Source organism: Bufo gargarizans, chromosome 6, assembly GCF_014858855.1.
Source record: "Bufo gargarizans isolate SCDJY-AF-19 chromosome 6, ASM1485885v1, whole genome shotgun sequence".
NCBI classification, from domain to species: domain Eukaryota; kingdom Metazoa; phylum Chordata; class Amphibia; order Anura; family Bufonidae; genus Bufo; species Bufo gargarizans.
This window is the reverse complement of record NC_058085.1, coordinates 293,045,324-293,070,932: the sequence shown is the minus strand read 5'-3', so window position 1 is coordinate 293,070,932 and position 25,609 is coordinate 293,045,324. Positions and strand designations below refer to the sequence as shown.

Sequence of the window (25,609 nt, the reverse complement as noted above, 5' to 3'; positions counted from 1 at the left end):
ATTGTTTTGATATTTTGGAAGTATATATTATTGCTATTTTCTTCCTATATATATATGAGAGTTTGAGTCCTCTCAAATTCTCAGTTCCAGCTCAGCATTGAGTCCCCCAATGTCCCATGGGTATATAATGAATTTGAGTTCAACATTCCTTATCCAAACACGTTAAACAGTTCCACAATAAAGACCCAGCAGGCTTGACCGTCGCTGCCTTTGAAAAGGTAGAAATACATTGGAGAGGAGGGAATCATGTGACAAGGATGTCACATTTAGAATCACTTATACCTGGGGGACTCAATGCTGAGTTGGAACTTTTTGGTTTCCTGTAGATTAGGGATGGGTGCCCTTCGCTGACGGGAGATCGGAGTCAGGCTGTTTACCAGCACCCCGATCTCTCCTCGGTGGGAGGCCCCTATCTCCATTACATAAATGCAAACATCATTTTTTTATATATATTTTAATATTTTTTATTATTAGCACTTCGTTTGCATAATATTTTTAAAATATTTTATAATATATTGAAAATAAATACATATGGTTATTATTTGAAGTAAGGAGCAATTGTCCACAAAAATACGCATATTTAGATGAAAAATTGCATTGAAAACGCATCAAAATTGCGTTATGGGAGAGTTCATTGTGAACAAATTGGAAAGAGGACTCAAACTCTCAGATATAAGAACGAAATAGCAATAATATATACTCCCAAAATATCAATTTGAGTTGATGATAATTTAGAATACATTTTGGGTTTTGGGAAAGACTGAATATGGGTATATAAGTGGGTTGGATCTTTGATGAAATATGGCCACTGAAGAAGAAGTTAGACAAACTCCGAAACGCGTTTGGTCCTACAGATGGAATAACAAAGATCCAGGACCCATAGAATACTCATCTATTGTCAGAATACTGTTTCCATTTAGGAAAAGTTGGAGCGCTCCAAGGACATTACAAATACCACTCAGCTGACAGTCCCGAGCATATTTGTATTGCACCACGTGTACCACCGAGAACAGCGATACCAAGTGAGACGCAGACACGAGCGGCTACAGGTGGGTAGTGGTGTGGTGCCCGCCATACACGGAAGTGTGGAGGTAAGACAAGCCTCACCATTACCTCACTGGTGCCACATGGGACGCAGGTCGATTTACACTATACCACCAACCTGTCACTTTACCTAATACCTGTTGCCTTACTGCTACCATGTGGGACATAGAGTCGGTTTACATTATACCACCAACGGTGAATATAATATATGGATCAACATTAAGTTCCTACTATCAAGGAAAGATTAATAAAGGAGAACTTTTGACTGAACATAATAACAAACGCTAACTTTTATTTTCATCTTCCTTTCTATATATTTTATATGCGGTCAGAGTGAACTACCTCCTACTAACCATTTATGTCATATCTGAACTTATGGTATTGGATATAATATTTGCTACAAACATTAATTATATCCATTTTCCTTTGCCTGTCATACATATAGTATATTAATCGACCATATTTCAATGAGATCATCCAGCTATATCTCTCTTTTTCACAAAGTGTAAAATCATAATGAATCAGTGGTATTAAGTAATACCTCTTCTTGCCATATTAGCTATATGGTTGACAGACATTGCAATTTCATTATCTATACCATTGATGCAACCTACTATTAATGTGGTATAATTTTCAAATTCTATTTTCTATTTTATTTTTTATATCCTTATATTTCTTTGGTTTGATATTTTAGCCTATATGTCTTTACAGATGTGTCAATAAATATGTATATGTCTGATATAATCTTATATTCACGTGATTGTTGCTCTTGAATGGTTCCAAGTGAAGAGTGCATGTCCATATTTATTTTTTGCCATTATTTTTGGCATTGTTCAGTACCTTAGACAGAGGGTTACCTTCAAAATTTTGGTTTGTAATGTAATGTTTGTAACATTTGTGACATGCTATGCACTGTTACACCAGCAGGGGGTGTATGGGTGGGACTGGGAACGGAGCTAACCACTCCATTCCCCCCACCACCACCACCACCTTGATAGGCATGGACTGGCCCAATTTGCTGTCAGGAGGGAGAGTAAGCTTGGCAAGCCTGGAGTGAGGGAGCACATCCATCTGCTCCCACTCCAAGAGCCTTTGGGACAAGTGATCCAGCTAAATCTATGAAGACCACTGCTCCAGGGAGACTGGAGGGTCCCAAGCCACAGAATTTCAGCAAGCTACATTTTTTACAGTTAGCAGAGTGATCAGCACTACAGCTGTATAGACTCCACTGCAGGTGAGGGGAACAATGTTAAGACACCCATCTCCACAGTTCAGGACAGGCACACTCAAAAGTCTGCATTTCACAAGTGGATTTCTATAGCCACAAGTCCCAGCTTTTTTCTGTTAGCAAAAAAATCAGTAGAGAAAGATTTTGGCCGGCTAGTATACACTGTACAAACTACTGCTAGATGTGCTGGTGCTTTCTTCTTGTATTTAGTAAAGAGATTTTTGTTCTTTTGCCTCTGGGCTGATTCCTTGCGCCATCTTTTCACAGCACTAATGTCCAGGGAGTGATGGGCTGAGGGAGTACACTGTGATGCCACATCTTATCAGGGCCAATGCCACTCCCATCCTCTGCTCCAGCTCCTCAGGGGCTTGCTGCAGACATGCGGTATGTAAATAATCAACCCCAATAAAAAAAAAAACTAAAAACTTTGTGCCACAAATACAATTCATATGCCCAAAGAATATGAACTTGTTACTACATATTAGTCTAGACATCCTTTGTAAACTTTAAGGGTACCAGCACACGGGTACAGGTCAACATGCACAAATTTCTGTGCGGATTTCTATACGTTCTGACCCCAACTTAAAGGGAACCTGTCACCGAGATTTTGTGCATAGAGCTGAGGACATGGGTTGCTAGATGGCTGCTAGCACATCCACAATACCCAGTCTCCATAGTTCTGTGTGCTTCTATTGTGTAAAAAAAACGATTTGATACATATGCAAATGAACCTGAGAGGAGTCCTATCCCTGACTCATCTCACATACAGGACTCATCTCAGGTTAATTTGCATATGTATCAAATAGTTTTTTTTCAACAATAAAAGCACACCGAGCTATGGGGACTGGGTATTGTGGATTTGCTAGCGGCCATCTAGCAACCCATGTCCTCAGCTCTATACACAAAATCCCGGTGACAGGTTCCCTTTAAATAGAAAAGGGAGAAATCCGCAGCTAAAACCACAAACTTAATTGACATTCTGCAGATTTTCAAATCTAAACGGCAGATCAGTTTACGCACTGAAAAAATAATCAAAGTTTACATGAGATTTGTATAATCTCAAACTTTGCTGGTGCTGTATTATGCTGTCTTTTTTTCGCGCTGGAATTTGCACAGAAAAAACGCGCAATACGTGCAGGTGGCATAGGGCTTATTTCACAGGAGCTATACAGAGTCGGGATCTGTTCAGAGAAAAACTGATGGTTTTGCATGCAACTTTTTAAGCCTCATGCATACTATCGAGTTCTCCATCCAGATGCAATGCGTGTTGTGAACGGATAGCATCCTGACTAATTCCTGACCCATTAATTTCTGTGCTTCTGTGTACATGAGCATTTTATACCACTGATAACGTCTGCATTCAGTACAAATGGCAGCACATTATATATTGTGTTGCTTTGCATGCAGCCCTGGCCCCATAGAAATGAATAGGGCTTGCGTGAAAAACACACTTACTAATGTATTGTGATTGTCCATATTGCCTCTTTTGATGGCTGGATTCATTTTTCCGTCACATTATATACTGCTCTTTTCCATGTATCTGTGCTGCAGCAGTGACCAGGAAGGATGCAGCTGCGCATTCATGCCTATGCGCGCTCCCACGTTCCTGCCACCAGAGAGGCCTGAGTCCTATTCCTTTAATCTGCATGCACGTGCACCATTACTGGATTGCAGGGTGTTCATAATCCCTGGAAACATGGATGGAAGGGTGAATCAAGCCTGCAAAGGAAGCAATATGGACAATCACAATACATTAGTAAGTGCTTTGTATTAACTTCCTCTACATGATAAATGCCATTTGCTGAAGTGACACAACACCTTTAATTATTCCCTTCAACAGACGACCTTACCCCCCAGGACACCCCGGGGCGCATTGGCCATAGAGCTTACAGGGAAATGTTCTGGTGGGCCATTGCCCATGGGGCCACCCAAGCCCTCTTCTCTGCCACTGGCCAGGTGCACAATGAGTTCTCAGCAGTAATTAACCCTGTGAGAATCTGGTACTTATGTACCCAGCCAGCGACCGCACATGCCCTTTGAATTTAACTGTTGTGGCCCACATCCAACCTCCTAAGCCCCTTGCTCCATATCTTAATCGCAGACAACTGGAGGAGGACAGCAAATGGCAGCTATTGATGGCCACAACAGAAGGACAGCTTTTGGGGCAATATATTGTGCTGCTCAGTGGTATATGTATCTGCTGGGACAGTATTTTGCGCTATGGTTTTGCTGGCCCTACCTATTTGTGTTGCCCTGCCTTCTGTCAAGTTGGACACCCCTATAACATGGGGCCACTTTTAGTTTTTTTTTCCAGAGCCACTTTAAGAAGTTCCCAATCCATCCCTGAGGACACCTATAGGCAAATACCTGCTAAGCCCATGAGTAAATCCAACCCTGACTATGATGTCTGTAGGGTGCCTAACCTTCTAGTAATCCATTCATGGTTAAACTATGGGGTAGATTTATCATCTCCCTTGTCCCAGAAAAATGGCTTTAAAAAGAAGCTGTGTTTGTGACATATTAAATGTGACTTTAATCTTTTTTAATCCCCCTCACCACTTTTCCAAACGGAGGTGTGGCAGCCAAGACAAATTTATCTTCATTGACATCAGTTTTCTGATGCAAATAAACCCAGAAATTTACAGCAGCTCTGAGCTGTCGTAGATTTCTGTTTAGGCGAACAGACTGGCGGAGGATGCACCTAATTATATTATTATCATCATTAGAAATTAGGTACAACCTCTGGCAGCGCAGGGGATGTCAAGACCAGAGCAGAAAGCACCGGTCTTGATAAATCTCTTCCTATGTTCTTCTTCTGAACAACGTACTTCAGCAACACGTGGTCAGTCAGCTATCCATTACAAATCTGGAGTTAAATTTCCACGTCTGCTCCTTATCTATTTCCAAATATCATCCAACATCCTGTACCAATCCAGAAACCTGTGATCACAGACGTCTGAAGCTCTTCACACGTTGTCACTTGCCAGTAATTTATCTAAGTGCAGAAGCGATGTAGCCCAGCAGATATGTCTTCTGAAGTTCTGTCTGCTTATTAAGCTGTCACTCTTGTTTAGAAAATCATTTCTCCTGATTGTGTGTTTTCAGACGCACTTTTCTGCCGCACATGTATTTCTCTAAAAGGCTATAAGTACTTTAGAAATGCTAGCTAAATTACTGACTGTTCAGATCGCTGACCCGCGCCACTTATTGTTTAGTCATCTCAATGTATATAATTTAGGGGTTAAAAAAAACAACTTCATTTGTCAGGACTTTGTAATTGATTTGAGGTGATAAGTGCTAAATGTTTGTGGTAAGGTGAACAGTAAAATGTATGCGAAAAGTCCCAGAAGGGGTGTATATCTCATCCAGGTTCCTCAACTCGGTGAGATAAGTAAAATCCAGGATGGGGCTGGCTTCAGCGAACATAGTTACTGAAGCTAATTTTATGGGCTGGATTTTATTTGGATTGGGAAGGTAGGTTTGATAGTGAGACCTTCTCAATCCACCCCATTCCAGGGCATGGTTTTCCCTAACCTGAGGATATGGCAGGTGAAGCCTGCTGTAATCAGTCTGGCATAACTCCACCCTCAGTGTGTCAGTCAAAAAGAGAGTGATTTGGAACAGAGACCTGCAGATGCTCTGTGTGTGGTCTCAGCTGGGCTAGGCTGAGGGGCCACGAGGCTGGGAGATAGCCTGGAGTTTGGGGGACGCAGTGACACCTGTGGCACAAGGTCAGATTCGGGAGGACTGCTGGACCACAATCCCCCAAAGGGACTCGTATTTGCTACAGCCTGGAGGCGCTTCTGAATCCTGCGCATGCGCCGTCCTCCTCATTCGCCGCTCGATCCTGTCTTTCTGGCGGACACAAGCGCGACCATGTAACAGAATCGCGCATGCGTCGTACGCGCTGCCTGCCTGTCTGCTCTCCCTCCCGTGCGCGCGCTCCACTATCTTCAGGTGAATGAGGAGGACTGCGCCTGCGCAGGATTCAGAAGCGCCGTCCCGGCGACTGAGCCGGCTGTCAATTACAAGGCATAGAGGCGGCGTTAGGGCAGGGGCGGTACGGCCAGAGGAGAGGGAAGGGCTACCCCCTTGACTTGTTGCTTGACTGTTGGAGCACGAAATGTGAACTTTATAAGACGATTTTTTTATGAATAAACAGCGCAGGAAAGCGGCAGTAACATGGATAACAACACACTCAAGATAATCTATAAGGTACTGTTGCTAGTTTATAAAGTGAAAATGAGGTGAAAGGTTCGCTTTAAAAAATATGCTTAACACAAAAAATTTAAATCCTAGTCTATTCTTTCAAATAAAGCAAAACATTGTGGTGTGCTTGACAACATATTAAATGCCCTGCAGCCTTCTGCTTGTCCCTCCCTAGGTGTCCCACTCTCGTACCCACAGCAACATATCATTACATGCAATTTACTTCAACCTAAAACAGTGCTCAGTTTACTCTTATGTGAAGTGTCTCTTTTAGGCCTCATGCACACGACCGTTGTTCTGGTCCGCATCCGAGCCGCAGTTTTTGAGCTCCGGGGGCGGACCCATTCACTTCAATAGGGCCGCAAAAGATGCGGACAGCACTCCATGTGCTGTCCGCATCTGTTGCTCCGTTCCGTGGTCCGCAAAAAATATATAACCTGTCCTATTCTTGTCCGCACTTTACGGACAAGAATAGGCAGTTATATTAAAGGCTGTCCTTGCCGTTCCGCAAATTGCAGAACGCACACGGACGCCATCCGTGTTTTGTGGATCCGCGATTTGCGGACCGCAAAACACACAACGGTCGTGTGCATGAGGCCTTACTCCCCTGAGGGCCGCCCATAGTCAAAGGCCTACTGGCTAAACCTAACCTTGGAAGTAAGACTTAAAGGGGTTTGGATGGTCATGTGATCACAGCCGAGATCGCAGAATCAGTGGCGCAACAGAGGAGTAAGGGTGCATTCACACAACAGTATTTCTGGTCGGCGTCTGATGAGCATTTCTGCGGATTACATGAAAACCCATTCATTACCCATGCAGACAAGAATAGACCTTTTTTTTTTTTCAATGAAGCCGATCAAAAAGTGCAGGATGCACACGGACTGCATCCGTATTTTGTGGATCCGGGATTTGCAGACTCGGATACGAATATGGTCATGTGAATGCCCCCTAAGTACTGCTAAAACTCTCTGCCTTCCACAGGTTAGGTGAAAAAGAGAATTTAGGTAAAGCGCCAGAGAACCCCTTTAATGTAGCTTAATATCAGTTTACAAGTTTCAAACTATAAAAGTATAAAATAGTATACAATTTAAAACATTTCAGAATTAGTGGAAACAAAGGCATCACAGAACTAATATTATTCAGCAGTTCTGTTCTGAATGTGGATGAGGTCTTTGAAAAATCGATGAGTTGGACCCCGTGGGCAATAAGAAAGTGCTTGTGGTCTGTGACCACTTCTGACTGTTCCATAAATGATTGCATTGAAACAAAGAGTTTATGACGCGTCTTACATAGTTCTAGTCATAGAGGGATGAAATCTGCCTGGCTACCATGTGCGCTGCTTGATTTACTTGAAAATAGAAATATATATTTTTAACAAGCATTTTTGGTGCTGTCTTTTATTTTATAACATTTAATCCAGTCGTCTGCTTCTATAACTATTACTTATTCCTTTACAGAATGCTATGGGAAAACCCTAGAGAAACACCATGCCCAGAGCGCCCAACAAAAACGCTAGAAAACCAATATGCTATGCATTTAGCGTAAGGGTGGGTTCGCACTAGCGCTATGGCATTCAGTTATGGGTTCCATTTAAAACGGGATATAACTGAATGCCCAGGCGGAATGCAAAACGGAAGCCTTTAAGAGGCATTCCGTTTTGTTTCATCCTAATAGACGTCTATGGGCAAGCATAACGGATCCGTCTGGTTTTTGTTATGCAGGACAGAAAAAAAAAGTCCTGTCGACAGGAGACCAGATAGATCCGTTTTTAATGAAACCTAGAACGGAATGCCATAACGCTAGTGTGAACCAACCCTTAGGCCCCTTGCAAACGAGCGTGTCCGGATTAGGTCCGGATGCGTCCCGGTGCATTGCGGCAAACCCACGTGAGTAGGTACGCAATTGCACTCAGTTTGACTGCGATTGCATTCCGATGTTCAGTTTTTATCGTGCGGGTGCAATGTGTTTTGCATGCGCGTGATAAAAAAACCGACTATGGTACCCAGACCTGAACTTCTTCACAGAAGTTCAGGTTTGGGTTAGTTGTAGTGTACAGTAGATTGTATTATTTCCCCCTATAACATGGTTATAAGGGAAAATAATAGCATTCTGAATACAGAATGCATAGTACAATAGGGCTGGAGGGGTTAAAAAATAAAAATAAAATGATTTAACTCACCTTAATCCACTTGTTCGCACAGCCGGCATCTCTTCTGTCTTCTTTTGTGAGGAATAGGACCTTTGATGACATCACTACGCTCATCACATGGTCCGTCACATGATCTTTTTTACCATGGTGATGGATCATGTGATGAACGTAGTGACGTCATCAAAGGTCCTACCCCTCCAGCCCTATTGTACTATGCATTTTGTATTCAGAATGCTATTATTTTCCCTTTATAACCATGTTATAAGGGAAAATAATAATGATCGGGTTCCCATCCCGATCATCACCTAGCAACCGTGCGTGAAAAATCGCATCGTATCTGCACTTGCTTGCGGATGCTTGGGATTTTCACGCAAACCCCATTCATTTCTATGGGGCCTGCGTTACGTGAAAAACGCACAAAGAGGAGCATGCTGCGATTTTCACGCAACGCACAAGTGAAGGCGTGAAAATCACCGCTCATGTGCACAGCCCCATAGAAATGAATGGGTCCAGATTCAGTGCGGGTGCAATGCGTTCACCTCATGCATTGCACCCGCTCGGAAATCTCGCCCGTGTGGAAGAGGCCTTAGACTTTTCAGTATTTTGCTACAGACCTGCTACAAACCCTAAAGGCTATGGACACCTTTGGGGCAATTTTTATCATTGTGTTCTGCTCATTTTAAGTTACAAAATAATTTTCAATTGGTCATTACTAAACATTTGCAACAGTTTTTACTTTACAGGTTTCACTTTTAGTGTAACTGCAGACTTAGGCCTCTTGCACACGGTCATTGTGCTCCCATGGCCGTATTGCGAGCCGCAAACGGCGGTTCCGCAATACACGGGGCACCAGCTGCATGCATTACGCTTAACGGATGAAGACCTATTGACTTGAATGGGTCCGCAAATCTGGAGATGCAGTGTGGTGCGGAAAGGAAGCATGGAACGGAACCCCACGGAAGCACTACGGAGTGCTTCCGTGGGGTTCCAATCCGTGTTTCCATTCCGCAAAAAAAAAATAGTTTCTAACTTGTTCGATCTTTTTGCGGAACGGACGGATCACGGACCCATTCAAGTTGAATGGGTCTGGATCCGTCCCAGCTGCCGCAATGACGTTGCCCGTGCACTGGGGACCGCAAATTGCGGTCCCAAATGCACGGAATGGAACCACAACGGCCATGTGTAAGAGGCCTTATGTTTTCTTCTTCACAGCAAATCCCTGTTTTTTCAATTGATGTTAATGGAAAGCTGTTATTAGCATTTTGATGGTGGATTTTGCAGCGGAAAACTGCCTTTTTTTGCGATGGAATCCACAATGGATTTTATTCGTGTGAACATACCTTGAAGGTTTGCTTTAAACTATGTCTGAAGAAGACACATAGGTAGTCTCAAAAGCTTACTATTCAGTTTGCCATTAAAGCTGGAAGCGATGTGGCCCGGGCTGCACCTGTACTTGCTGGTCCTCCTACGTACAAGCTATTTGAAACAAATATAGGTGTTGGCTGGGAAGTACTGGTGCGACCGTATGTGGTCTTTGGGCCGCATTGTTTATGGATAGGACCAAATGATGCGGTCGTGGGCCCCTCAGGGTCGAGTACCGTGCAGCCAATTAGGCCGCAGATGCCTCTTATTTAACTAATGAAGACCGTACTTTATAGCTGGTCTGCATTGTTAATAGCTGTGTGGCACCTTCAATACTGAGCGGCCATTAACAATGCAGAACAGCTATATAGTGCGGTCTTTATTAGGTAAATAAGAGGCAGCTGCAGCCTAGTTGGCCACACAGTACTCTACCGCAACACTGCTGCTCCCCAAACGTCCCACAACCGCACCATGTGGTCATACCGTTCAGATCCCTTTACACAGGACTAAATTGGAGCTTTTGTGATTATCAGGCAGATTGTCTGGAAGAAATGCACATGTGGCATGGACGAAGCATGCAACTATTTTTTTAAGTCAGTTTTGTATGAAATTCGATGAATAAGGAGATAAAGCAAAGACCTAATTTAATTGAAAGAGCAGCATAATTTGGGTGTGGGCAGTAAAGTAACTTTATTGGCAAATCTACAACGAATGAACCACAAGTGAAAGTCATCACGAATATAGAAACTGTCACACAGAAGGGCATATTGTCATTTTTCTCACATAACTCAAGAAACATGACAAAAACAGCAGCAAAAAAATCCCATGTGGGTGAAGGTAGCCTTAAGAATCATTCAGAAGGTGTCCTCAAGTCATAGTATCAGAATGCCATAATTAATCAAAACTGTAGCATTTTTTTTTTACTAAAAATGATAGTCCTGATTTATCATTCCTTCACTCATGTATGCAAGGGAGCCTCTAGGAGCAACAGGGGCGTGGCCGTTGCACATAGAGGCTCTGCTCTTTCCGCACCCCCTGCCCTTTGATTGACAGGACCAGGTAGTGAAAACATCATCACTAGTGTTGAGCGAATTGAGCTTCGAATCATAGATCTGAAGTCGATTTGGTCAAACACTTCAATTTTAATGCTGTCTCCATACAGTAAAAAAAAAATGTATTGCCTCCGTGAAGCCGAAGTTGCGCGAGACTTCGGTGAATGAATTTGGCAATCACTTCTGCGTCTTTAAAACCTTTTTAAAACTGCAATCTAAAGTCGTGTTTGGTATTGAGGTGCCAGCCGGTACCAAACCTGACTTTGGATTGCTAATTTTAAATGTTTTTAAAGATGCAGAAATGATTACCAAATGTATTCACCGAAGTCTTGCGCAACTTCGGGGGGAAACTAATTTTGCCTCCATGGAGGCAATACATTTTAATGCTGTATGGAGACAGGTTTCCTGACAGGAATTAAAATGAAGATCGAATCGTTCAAGCCTAATCATCACACATGGCCCCGTCAATCAAAGTGGAGAGGGGGCTGCAGTTGCAGAGAGAGCGGAGCCTCTAGGTGTAATGGCGACGCCCCCGTTACTCCTAGTGTCTCATTTGCATATATTAAAACATCCTTTTTCTCAGCAATGCGGACACATATGAACATCGGACCAGCACAGACGCCTTCAGGTGCCAAGCGCACATGTAACAGGTCAGCCAGTGTCATAGGGACAAATCTGCTGACAGAACAATGACAGAAATGGCTGCAGCTCTCACCTCTGACTTTAATCCACGAAGCACGGGAAAAAGGCCAGAACTGGGCCTAATAGAATATCCAATAGAAAGAGAGAATCCAGCTTCTTGTGGAGTAAAAAATAGTTCTTTATTGGCTCATCATATAAAATCCACCAAAATCACAGGAAAAAGGTGTAGTAACATGTTTTGGGCTACAGAATCCAGCCCTTCATCAAGACACAACACACATATTAAAAACCATTCCATTTTATGTAGCACAAGGTGTAACCCCCTCTAATCAGCAGTGCCCGCACCTGGAGCCTAGAATGGGAACCATTCAGCGGTCCAGGGGAGGAGATCCGGTATCACGGGATGCATATGTACACATAATGAACATATCTTAGGCCACTTTTACACCTGCGTTAGGTGCGGATCTGTCTGCCATCCGCACAGACGGATCCGCACCTATAAATGCAAACAATGGCATCCGTTCAGAACGGATCCGTCCGCATTCTATATAAAAAAGTTTAAGTCCAATTGTTAGTCAGACGGGTCCGTCCCGACCCCACACCGAAAGTCAACAGGGGACGGATCCGCCCGCAATCGCACCACAGATCGCACCAATCTGCTGACAGATACCATTTAATGAGTTTCACACCAGATTTTTTTTTTTAAGTCACAAAAAAATAAAAAGTCATAGGGGGAGATTTAGCAAAACTGACGTAAAGTACAGCCTGCCTAGTTGCTCCTAACAACCAATCAGATTCCACCTTTCAGGAGCTCTGAAAAATGAAAGGTGGCATCTGATTGGTTGCTATAATGACTATAATGCAAGTCCATAGGACGCAGAGACAGTTGCTTGTGATGGTGACGTACAGAGCCATCCACTCCTGCTTCACCATTCTTCTCAGCTGCCTCCCCTCCCCAGCTGCAGGTAGGATGCCGACAGACATGCCTCTGCTGGGCTGTGCAGAAGGAGCGTGCAGGCCCAAGAATCAGCCTGTAGTCTCCTCCTACACAGCACCGCAAGCGCTACGTGTGACCGCATTGTGCACAGGATGAACTCTGATGATCATTGGAGGAACTAGGTGACCAACCGCAGTATATTCACACAAAATGGTTGAAGTGCAGTTAAAACTGCATCAAAACTGTGGTTTTTACAATTGAAATTCTGTCGCTACCTCAGTTGCTACATGAGAACATTCAAGGCTGCTTTCAGATGAGCAAGCTAAGGCCTCATGCACACGACTGTATGTATTTTTCGGTCTGCAAAAAATATGGATGACGTCTGTGTGCATTCCGTATTTTGCAGAACGGAGCAGCTGGCCCTTGATAGAACAGTACTATCGTTGTCCGTAATGCTGACAATAATAGGAAATGTTAGATTTTTTTTTGCGGAACGGAAATATGGACCTACGAAAACAGAATGCACACGGAGTAATAACAATAAAAAAAGATTAAAAAGCACTGAAAAAAAAAACAAAGCTGGAAACAGTATAAAACACCTGGTATTTTTTTTTAAAACCAGAAAAAAAATTGTAAAAAAACAAACAAACATAACAATAGGGGAGATTTATCAAAACTGCTGTAGAGGAAAACTGTCGCCTGCTTTGAGCATATTAAGGTGTTACTACTGCCATGTACAATAAAATACCTTATTTCTTGCTGTAGTCTTCATTTTTTCATGGTTTCATTAGTGATAAAATCCATGCGCCGAGCCCTCAGGAGCTTCTACATTGCGCAGGCACAGGCAGTCTGCGGTGCTGCGCCTGCGTGAGATTTCACATAGCGGAGGGGGGCGGAGGCAAATAGTTTGGGTGTGGGCAGTTACTTATGCTGGAAGAGGCGGGCTTAGGTTCTAAGGCCCCTTTCACACAGGCGAGATTTCCGCGTGGGTGCAATGCTTGAGGTGAACGCATTGCACCCGTACTGAATCAGGACCCATTAATTTCTATGGGGCTGTGCGCTGCGTGAAAATCGCAGCATGCTCCTCCGTTTTCCACGCAACGCAGGCCCCATAGAAGTGAATGGGGCTGCGTGAAAATCTCACCACATCCACAAGCAAGTGCGGATGTGGTGAGATTTTCACGCACGGTTGCTATGAGACGATCGGGATGGAGACCCGATCATTATTATTTTCCCTTATAACATGGTTATAAGGGAAAATAATAGCATTCTCAATACAGAATGCATAGTACAATAGGGCTGGAGGGGTTAAAAAAATAATAATAATAATAATTTAACTCTCCTTAATCCACTTGTTCGCGCAGCCCGGCATCTCTTCTGTCTTCTTCTTTGCTGTGCACAGGAAAAGGACCTGTGGTGACGTCACTACGCTCATCAAATGGTCCGTCACATGATCCATCACCATGGTAAAATATCATGTGATGAGCGCAGTGACGTCATCAAAGGTCCTATTCCTTAATGAAGAAGACAGAAGAGAAGCGGGGCTGCGCGAACAAGTGGATTAAAATGAGTTAAATATTTTTTTATTTTTTTTAACCCCTCCAGCCCTATTGTACTATGCATTCTGTATTATTATTATTCGTCTGTATTATAACCATGTTATAAGGGAAAATAATACAGTCTACATAACACCTAACCCAAACCCGAACTTCAGTGAAGAAGTTCGGGTTTGGGTACCAAACATGCCAATTTTTCGCACGCGCGTGCAAAACGCATTACAATGTTTTGCACTCGCGCGGAAAAATCGTGCATTTTCCCGCGACGCACCTGCATATTATCTGACGCCCGTGTGAAAGAGGCCTAATGGAAAGCGGGCTGGGCACGGTACGGGGGAGTTACTGGGCTCCAGATTAGGATAATAACGCCCCTCTGGGCACCTTGGACACTTCTTTGCATAACATAGAAAGTGGATTTTATCTCTAATGAAACCATGAAACAAAAAATGAAGACTACAGCAAGAAATAAGGTATTTTATTGTACATGGCAGTAGTAACACCTTACTATGCCACCACTTTTGATAAATCTCACCCAATTTGTTTGTGAAGTAATCTTCCCCCGAGTTTCCATGTAGAAGATGCAGGGTGGTGGTGTGCTCCAAAGCAAAACCACAACTGTTTACCACAAATGGCTGCAGTTTCCCACGAGTACCAGTGAAGCCCATAAAAACCACGAGGGACATTTATTACCCCTGTACGTCAGAAATGGCTCAAAAAAATTGAAAAGTTTGGCGCATGCCATACTTGCACAAAATGTTGGGACTTTGGGGAGGTTTGGGGCCCCACTTGCCATTTTTGATTTGATATAATCTACAGTGCATTTTGGAAAACCTTTAGATCCTTTCACTTTTTTCACATTTTCCTATGTTGCGGCCTTGTGCTGAAATAAAAAAACTTCAAGTTTTCCTCATTCCTATATTTAGAAAGTTGAAAACTGAATTTTAGAAATGTATGCAAATGTATTTATTTTATTTTTTTGCAGACAGTGGGGCAGATTTACTAATAGTGTCGTACCTTGCACTAAGGCCCCATGCACACGGCCGTGCGGTGGCCGGGACGATTCGAGACCCATTCAACTTGAATGAGTCCGTGATCCGTCCGCACCGCAAAATAATAGAACATGTTCTATTTTTTTGCAGTGCGGAGTCACGGACAGAAAACCACGGAAGCTCTCCATAGTGCTTCTGTGGGGTTCCGTGCCTCGGTTCTGCACCACAGCTCCAGATTGCAGACCCAGTCAAGTGAATGGGTCCACATCCGTGATGCGGGGAGCACACGGCCAGTGCCCGCATATTGCAGACCCACTGTTTGCGGGCCGCACCACGGCCGTGTGCATGAGGCCAAATACAAATACCAGTCTAAGGCCTCATGCACACGAACGCTGTTTTGGTCCGCATCCAAGCCGCATTTTTTTGCGTCTCGGATGCGGACCCATTCACTCCGTGTGCTGTCCGCATCTGTTGCTCCGTTTCATGGCCTGGAAAAAAAATAGAACATGTCCTATTCTTGTCGGTTTTGCGGACAAGAATAGGCATTTCTATTATGGGCCGCCCGTTCTGTTCCGCAAATTGCAGAACGCACACAGGCGGCATCCGTGTTTTGCGGTTCCTCAATTTGTTTACTATTATATATAATATATATATAAATAAGAGTACGTTCACACGGTCAGGTTTCCTGATGCCATTTTGGAAGCCAAAATCAGAAGTGACTCACCAGAGAAAGTAATAAGGACAGATAGAACTTCTTTTTTTTATTCACTCTTGGCTTTGGCTTCCAAAATTGCATCAGGAAACCTGACCGTGTGGACGTAGGTTGTCATTGCCGTGACTCCAATCCGAATTTTTTTCAATACCCTTAGGGTGCCTTCACACACCGCAGATTTTGTGGCTGACAATTCTGCAACTGAAAATCAGTTCCATTCATTTGAATGGGGCGACAAGATTTCTGTAAACTCCATTAAAGTGAATAGAACTGATTTTCAGTCGTGGAATTTTCTGCCACAAAATCTGCAGTGTGTGAAAGCGCCCTTAAGGGTTCCCTCACGCTTTGCAGGTTTTGTTGCAGAAATTCCCGCAACTAAAAAATCCCTTTCATTCACCTGAATGGAGTTTACAGAAATCCATGTGCTTGTTGCCCCATTAAAATGAATTAGGGCTCATGCACACGGCCGCTGTGCAGCCGTTCCGTGCATTGGGGACCGCAATTTGCGGCAGGGACGGATTGAGACCTATTCAACTTGAATGGGTCTGTGATCCGTCCGCACCGCAAAAAAATAGAACATGTTCACTGTACCGCATCTCCGGGTTTGCGGACCCATTCAAGTGAATAGGTCCGCATCGCTGATGCGGAATGCACATGGCCGGTGCCCTGTGTATTGCGGAGCCACCGTATGCGGGCCGCAATACGGCCACGGCTGCACAACGGCCATGTGAATGAGCCCTTAAACTCATTTTCAGTCTTGGAGATTTCTGCAATAAGTATCCACAGAGTGCAAAGGGTGGATTTACACATGATGGCATTTTTCTGCAATTTTGCCTCTTTTGTATCCATTTTTTTTACATGTGGTTTTTGATGGGGAAAAAAGCACCAGCTCCAGGTGTTAGCTATAGGGCCTCTTTCACACGAACGATATGGATTAGGTCCTGGTGCGTTTAGGATGCGTTCAGTGAAACTCGCACCATTTTGCAAGCAAGTTCAGTCGGTTTTGTCTGCAATTGCGTTCAGTTTTTTCCGTGCGAGTGCAATGCGTTTTGATGCATTGTTCACACGCGTGATAAAAAAACTGAAGGTTTGCAAACATCTCTTAGCAACCATCAGCGAAAAACGCATCGCATCTGCACCTGCTTTCGGAGGCAATGCGTTTTTCACTGAAGCGCCATTCACTTCTTTGGGGCCAGGGCTGCGTGAAAAACGCAGAATATAGAACATGCTGTGTTTTTCACGCAACACAGAACTGATGCGTGAAAAAAAGGCTCACGTACACAGACCCATTGAAATGAATGGGTCAGGATTCAGTGCGGGTGCTGTGCGTTCACGTCACGCATTGCGCCAGCGCAGAAAACTTGCTAGTGTGAAAGGGACCCAAGTCTATGCCAAATATGTTTTGTTTTTGTTGTGTTTTTTTTGCTACTGGCATATTTATTTATTTTTCAAAATGATATCTTTTTTATGTCTCTAGCAAATACTTTTTTTTTAAATGCAGCATGTTGAAGCAATGTTTTTGGGGTTTTTTTAGGCATGTTTTCATCTCCTCTTTGGGGGAAAATGCCAAAAAAAAAAGCCACTCCAACATGTGTTAACAGAAAAATGCCACTTAAAAGGAATGTTATAAAAAAAAAAAACACCTGTGGTATGGAAAAGCGGTTACACGCAAACAGTTTCTACGGCTTTTTTATTATTGGTAAGATAACGCCAGAACAAATTTGTGTGTGAAGGAAGCCAAAACAACGGCCCAGGAGAAAACTGGACACTGTGCCCCCGGCTACTGTAACAAGAACGCTCAGACAGTGGTATATTTGAAAAGTGTTTATTTACAGACAGCCTCTGAGTACATCTCAATCTGTAATTTCCAGTTAGCGGCTGTTTTTTTTGTTTGTTTTTTGTTTTTTTAATAAAGTTAACACTACCTTTTAAAGTCTTTTGAGTTATGTGTACATAGTCCAGGCCCAACCGTACGATTTGCCCGTACATATTGAAAAATCCGTACTACAAAGTGAACACTTTTGAGTCACCAAACAGTGCGTACAAAAATATAGATTCTAGAAAAAAAAATCCCAAATATTAACTGGCAGTTATGTACAGCTCTATGAGTGGTATGGGACCGTATTTCTCATTGATAAGGCAACCTATATATACATGCAGACATCGGGGACACTGGTCCACATTACACAAGGCACCAAGAACACTGTTTGAGACAAGGGCATGCTTCCTAACATACAGCCTGTATATACATACATTAAATAAATTAGCCTCTCTCCTACCAATCACAAAGTGTACCTTCTCGAAGGGTGCGCGCGCTGTCAGAACGGCGCGCACCTCAGCGTGGACTTTTTAACGTGAACACATGGAAGGACAAAAGTCATCCTAAAGTTTTGTAAAGTCTGCGAATTAAAAACCAAAACGCAGAGGCGCCAAAACTTTTGGCATCTTTTAGATTGCACTTTTTGTTAATCACACTGTATTGGTTAACACGTCAGATACTGAAGAATTAAAATAAAATCAAAAATGTAAAAAAAAAAACACATTAGGGCAAGGAGATGCCAACATACCCCTTCATATCACACCGCCTGCCCCGAGCAGTCATGACGAGGATAAAGTGCACAGGTGTATGGCTACTTCAGGTGTCTGCCGGTCACAGAGCACCTTTCAAAGTTACCATGTCACTCCTTCCCTCAACCAGGAAGTGTCAAACCCAAACCTCACACCGGAAACTACATGCAGTTAGTAGGACATACAACACGTGTACAGGGGAAGGCAGGACATCGTATGACCGGTGGCTGCAGGTGACCTGCTAACAGTACCAGGGAGGCCATGCCATCTGAGCCATTAGGGGAACGTTCTGATACGTGGTTTCACGCGCAGTATTTGGGGGGGGTTTAAACTTCAGTGCAGTTTTATTTTTAGCCAAACCCATACTAGATCCAGCAGGAAGGAGAACTCAAAGGGTAAGTTCACACTACGTTTTTTGGAGCAGGTTTTGAGGCAGATTTTCCTGCAGGTTTTTCAGCCAAAGGCAGAAGTGGATCCAGCGGGAAGGAGAAGTGTAAGGCTAGGTCTGCGCGATGACATTTTGTCGCACCAATGTCGCGCTGCAATTTTTATACTGATAGTCTATGGTGTCGCACTGCAAGATGCGACATGCTGCGACTGTGACACTCGCAAAAAATCAATTTGAGATGGATTTTTCTGCGACTGTCCCGTCGCAGCATGTCGCATCTTGCATAGACTATCAGGATAAAAAATTGTTGCGCGACATTGGTGCGACAAAATGTCACGTGACAAATGTCGCAGTGTATAAGTCGCGTGACAAATGTCGTCGCGTAGACCTAGCCTAAATCCTTCCTTTATATTTCTGATTCCTTTTTCGAATCCACTTCTGGCTGTGGCTGATAAACCTGCTCCCAAAAACTTTTCCTAAGGGCTCATGCACACGACCGTATGTATTTGGCAGTCCACAAAACACGGATCCTCAAAAAATACGGATGACATCCGTATTGCACCCTTTTTGTGTGTGGATGCATTGTAACAATACCTATCCTTGTCCGCAAAACAGACAAGGATAGGGCATGTTCTATCCTTTGTGCAGAATGGATATACGGAAACGGAATACACACACGGAGTAATCTCTTTTTTTTTTTTTCACGGACCCATTGAAGTGAATGGTTCTGCCTACGGGCAGCAAAAAAACAAAAAACGGAATGGACACGGAAAACAAATACGTTTGTGTCCATGGGCCCTAAAACCTACCCTAAGACTACCTGCACACCAGCGCGGGTTTGAGAACAGAAATTCCTCATGGATTTCCATGCGGATTTCTCTGCGTTTTCTCACCAAATCCGCATGGCTTGCTTTCGGATTTGATGCAGAGTTGCCGCAGATGGTCAGACCTGCGCATCCCACAAACCGTTGACGTGCTGCGCAGTCAGGCTAAGCGCTTGCTTTGTTTTTTTCCCATTACTTTTTGTTTCGCGTCTAAATAAAAGTGTCAAAAACTGCACCAAGAAACGGCTGCGCGTGAAAACCACCCCTAACTGCATCCGTGTACCGACTTTGGCGAAAATCATTTCCATCTGTACCGCCTCCATTTTTAAGATGACGTCTGATAGATTGGTTAGATCAGAACTTTTGGTTGCTGATCATGGCCACAAACGCACCTAGCCTGGGGCTTAGTCATGGCTGCGCTGCCATAGACTGGGCCACTGACACTGTAGTGCTGGTCTTTACAGATGGGGCCCTCCCTGTATACATCTGGCTAGTTAGCAGTCTCCTATAGGACCAGTGCTGTAAAGTACAGAGTGAACACTGATGGAACACGGAACAGACTCTCTCCACAACACAATGGCTGTCACACTGAGAGCAGCATCCACTCCTCTCTGCCTGACATGGCAAGTCTACAGGCAGTACCTGAGCCAGCATCTTCCAGTCTGAGTCCCAGTAACTCTACGTATAGTGGTGCTGGCCCTGGAATGGCAGTGATAGTAATCCCTATGATTGTCCCTTTGCTCCTATGATGTCCTGTTAGGACACAGTCCCATCTGAGCGCTGCTGGAGGAAGCTGCGGAGCAAGGGCTGAGGCCGAGCGAGCGGTCGTTCCCCGTGCTACCGCTAGGTGCCGCCGTCGCTCCGCTCGCCGAGCTCTTCCTCTCCTTCTGTCGCAGGTGGATCTTGGTGTGTCGCTTGCGCTCGTCGCTGCGGGCAAACTTTCTGCCGCAATAGTCGCAGGCGAAAGGCTTCTCCCCCGTGTGGGTGCGGATGTGCGTCGTCAGGTGGTCGCTGCGGCTAAAGTTTCTCATGCAGATGCGGCACTGGAAAGGCTTGTGGCCGGTGTGGATGCGAATGTGCCTGGTCAGTTCATCAGATCGGGAGAAGCGGCGATCGCAGCCTTCCGCCGGGCACGGGTAGGGTCTCTCGTGCACCGGAGTCTTGCTCGGGCGGTTGGGGTATTTCCTGGGTCTGAGGATGGGTCGCAGAGGAAGATTTGGGGGGCTGTAGGCACTGGGGAGCCGGGATCCCTCGTTGGTGGCGCCCCCTAGGGAGAAATTGCGGATCGTGGACAGAGGGGTGAGAGGAGGGGGCACCCTGATGGAGTCCAAGGGGCACGGGAAGGGCTTGCGGTCTGTCATGGGGTGCAGATCTCTTTGGCAGGTGTTTGGGAAGAGAGGTGGGTACTCCGGCATCATGTTGAATATGGGGCCGTCCGAGGCTGGTTTGGGGGAAGGATAGGAAGGCGGTGGGTAGGAGAGAGGGGCGCCCGTGCTGAGGAAGGCCGAGCTGTCCTGGTAGACGGGGATCTCGGCACAGCTGGAGTACGGAGGGGGGGAGTACATGTGCTCCAGGTCGTTCTGGCTGTGCGCCATGCTGCAGCTCAGGTTGGGGGACAGGGAGGAGGCGTTGGAAGAAGTTGTGGAGGATGATGAAGAGGGGGTCACTCCCAGGATGCCGGCACTGACGATGTTAAAGAAGCCCTCCGGATTCCAGCTAGCCCCTGGGTACTGGGGGTCAATGGAGAACTTGCCCATATAGGTGAAGGTCTGGTTGCGAGGAGCAGTGGGGTAGCCGCTGGAGTAGGATAGATCCAGGGACCTCTTGTCACCGTTCATGTCCACATTGATCATGCCATCTACAAGGGAGAAGAACACAAGTGAATATCATGGAGCAGAATCTGTAGGTGCCATGTAGTGGTCACAGCTTAGGCCCTTCTCAGTCTAAAATACAGCCCAGGAGCAGAGCTTTCCAGTAATCTGTTTGATCTACTATGTGAGCCTGACCAGATCACAGGACAGGTGCAGATCTCACCCTAAGGCTAGGTCTACACGACGACAGATAGGGCACAACTACACTGCAACATTTGTCGTGTGGCAATATTTATAATAGTCTATGGTGTCGCGCTGCGACATGCTGCGGCAGTCGCAGAAAAATACATTTCAAATAGATTTTCCGCAACTGTCGCGTCGCATGTCGCAGTGCGACACCATAGACTATCATTATAAAAATTGTCGCACGACAAATGTTGTTGTGTAGACCTAGCCATACACTTTAGCTGTGTGCGGTGACTGACAGTGTGAACAGAGATCTACAAATCCCAGGTGTGAGGGATAGTTAGAACACCAGCCTCTCCTCATTCATAGGCAGATAGAAGGTGTCACAGCTTCTCCTGACAGCAGATGGAACAGGAGCCCAGCCATGATCAGCAATTGCATCCCTTCCCCCTCATCCCAATGCCATTAAAGAGCAAAATAGGTCCCCAAATACTACTGTTACAATGCCAGACCAAGACTAGGACCACAAGACCAGAATGTTACAATGCAAGACCAAGACTAGGACCACAAAACCAGAATGTTACAATGCAAGACCAAGACTAGGACCACAAGACCAGAATGTTACAATGCAAGACCAAGACTAGGACCACACGACCAGAATGTTACAATGCAAGACCAAGACTAGGACCACAAGACCAGAATGTTACAATGCAAGACCAAGACTAGGACCACAAGACCAGGATGTTACAATGTTACAATGCAAGACCAAGACTAGGACCACAAGACCAGGATGTTACAATGTTACAATGCAAGACCAAGACTAGGACCACAAGACCAGGATGTTAGAATGCAAGACCAAGACTAGGACCACCAGACCAGATCTAGCACACTGAGCCTCCTGCCCAGTGATGAGGATGCTGCTCTTACCTCCAGTCATCTGTTCAAATGGATCGACATTAGGGAAGATGGTGACAGAGGTGGGCATTGAAGACTCATCCACAGGGTAAAAAGCCTCTGGCATCTGATGCACAAATCCACCAATAGTCACTGGGATTTTCTCTATAGTTTTGGCAGTCATCATGTCATCAGCTAACAGCCCCAGATTGACAGATTGACAAAAAAAAAGCACAATAAATTTAAAAAAATTGAGACTTCCTTAAAACTCCTGTGCCCCTCTGAGCTGACATCCAAAGTCAATCAAGAGTGGAGCTGGGGGCCACAGAGGCAGCAGGCTGGGCACATGTAGTGTGCTCATAGAGGACCAGGGTCCAGTGCAGGAGCTCCTAATCAATTGCACTAAATGGAAAGTGTGCCTTCTAAAGTATTTATTCTGTAGCTTTGAATGCCCGTGACGTCACGGACCATATATGGACAGGAACAGGGAAGGGTTGCCCCGCCTTGGGCGTGATGTCACGGGGATTTGCCGTTCTTGAATGGAGAAGTGGGCGTGACTTCGCGCCGCGCCGGAGCGATGAATGGGGCCGCCTGTCAGAGCGGGGAGTGCGGCGGGGCCGGGATGCTGTAACATGTAACGGGTGCGTTATTTCTCTCACTGCGTGCGGGTTATCCCGGTGCAGAACGGGACGGCGGAGCGCTGCCCGCACACCGCGCAGCATCCTCCGATTCCGGTCCACACCTAATAAGGCTAAGATCCGGCCCAGCAGCCCCGCCCCCTCCCATATATAGCGCAGTTCCGGACACCACAGAGCCCCGGCTGTAACCTGCCCACTGCTCCTGGCACAGGCTGCAAACCGCAACTTCTCACTCACGGAATCCCAGTGACTGCTGGAAAGAAGAAGCCGCAATCGGTCCCATCAGTCATGTATCATGTACAGCCTGCACATGTGCCGGACCACCGGAGTACTAGCACTCCCAGCATCCGGCACCAACACAGTCCAACACAGAATAATCCTCCACGTGTTACAACACTGGTCAGTATAGAAGTATATGAGACGGAGGGATAGATAGATAAAAGGATGGATAGATAAATAGATAGATAAAAGGATGGATAGATAAATAGATAGATGGATAGATAGATAGATAGATAGATAGATAAAAGGATGAATAGATAGATAGATACAAGGATGGATAGATAGATAAATAGATGGATAGATAGATAAAGGGATGGATAGATAATAGATAGATAGATAAAAGGATGGATAGATAGATGGATAGATAAAGGGATGGATAGATAGATAGATAGATAGATAGATAAAAGGATAAATAGATGGATAGATAGATGGATACAAGGATGGATAGATAAATAGATAGATGGATAGATAGATAAAAGGATGGATAGATAGAAGAATAGACAGATAGACTGATGGATAGATAAAAGGATAGATAGATAATAGGTAGATCGATAGACAGATAGAAGATAGATAATAGATAGAAGGATCGAAAGATAGATATTAGATAGAAGATGGATAAATATATAGATATGAGAGGTAGATAAATATACACGAGATAGATCATAGATGATATATAATTAATACATTGACAGATATGAGATAGATAGAAGATATATGGATAGATAGATAGATAGATAGATAGATAGAGAAATAAATAGAGATAGATAATAGATTAGATAGAAGATATATGGGTGGATAGATAGATAATAGATTGATAGAAGATATATGGGTGGATAGATAATAGATTGATAGAAGATATATGGATAGATAATAGATTGATAGAAGATATATGGGTGGATATAGGGGAGGTTTGGTAAATATGACACTGATGGAAGATACATGAGACAGATAATTACAGATCTCGGACATTGCTGACACTTCTGTTCTCTCCCGCTCCTCAGTAACTATCGCCATCTATATACAATATCAGCACAGATTATGGTGTAAACCTGTGGATATCAGGGCGGCAGATTATATCCGATTATTAACCATGTAATACCGGGATGGTGGTTCTGATTAGTTGTGGGCTTTCTGGCCTCCATGGTCTCCGATGCATGCAGCTGCTGTCCACACTGACCACACACCGATGGTGTCCATAGCTCCGGGCATCAATAGAAAACGGACACTTACGGTCCGTGCGGGTAGTCATATGAAGCTGGTTTGATGGGGAATTGCTAGTTCATGATCCACATAGAAGTCTATTGATGCAATACTTAATCACATACCCATATACACATATGGTGAGGGTACAGGGTGGGTATCACCGTGAACCTCCGTTATCTCATATCTCATGTTATTTCAATACAGAAAATATCTTCTTGTGACCTGATAAAGTTTATTTCAACCCTTGCGCCACCTCGTGGAAGGAGAGGGTATAGCACATTATTTGTGCCAGTTCTAGAATTCTTTCTCCTCGCAAATAAAATAAATGAAGTAACTGGCAGCAGTCTTCCTGCAAGCCTCCTAGTCCTCAGCCGACACCTTTCAGGAAATGAGCATCTTTAGCATGTTAGAGATATTATGTCACTAAAGCCCCCAGGGATCTGCAAAGTTACGTTTTGTACAAAATGCATGGGTGAAGGGATCTTCTTACCGAACGAGGGTGCGCTTGCAGGTGGGTGCCAAGCATTGTAAGCAGCAGCTTCATCAATGGGGGCATTCAAGCTGCGGCGTGGACCTCTGGTTGGAATCTGTGCAGCTGAGTGGGATGTGTAGGGGGGGAAGGAGTGTGTGGCCCAATCTTAAGAAAGAAATATTATGCAAATTGAACAAACAATAGAGATTCCTCTAGGGATCAGTGGGAAACAACAAGGGGCTGCCTTACCCCCTGGTCAAGGAAGGGACGAAATTATGCAAAACAAAAAAAAGCTATAATATTTATAGTAAATAGTAGTAAAATAATAAATAAATACGACACATGTCAAAATAAATACGTGACTTCGAAATGTGATCAATGAAAGCGTAACTAAAACGATGTAAAACTATAACAATTGAAATAAAAAAATATATAATGATTTAGAAATAGACAAAACGAACACTTA

General features: G+C 44.5%; 1 protein-coding gene across 1 annotated transcript; it reads right to left on the bottom strand.

Annotated features, from left to right (window-relative positions):
• Positions 1–17,695: 17,695 nt before the first annotated feature.
• On the bottom strand, positions 17,696–22,928 carry EGR2 (early growth response 2). The gene is made up of 2 exons (XM_044297535.1): positions 22,585–22,928; positions 17,696–21,518 (listed from the first exon to the last, which is right to left on the bottom strand). The coding sequence occupies exons 1-2, from the start codon at positions 22,736–22,738 to the stop codon at positions 20,404–20,406; spliced, it is 1,269 nt and encodes a 422-aa protein (XP_044153470.1). The 5' UTR covers positions 22,739–22,928; the 3' UTR covers positions 17,696–20,403.
• Between the last annotated feature and the right edge of the window lie 2,681 nt (positions 22,929–25,609).

What these genes read in the sequence shown, in the direction of transcription:
- EGR2 (XM_044297535.1), bottom strand. Translation starts at nt 22,738, where the DNA reads ATGATGACTGCCAAAACTATAGAGAAAATCCCAGTGACTATTGGTGGA. An exon ending in ATTTGAACAGATGACTGGAG is followed by an intron (nt 21,519 to 22,584) that starts GTAAGAGCAGCA and finishes TCTCCCTTGTAG; the next exon opens with ATGGCATGATCAATGTGGAC.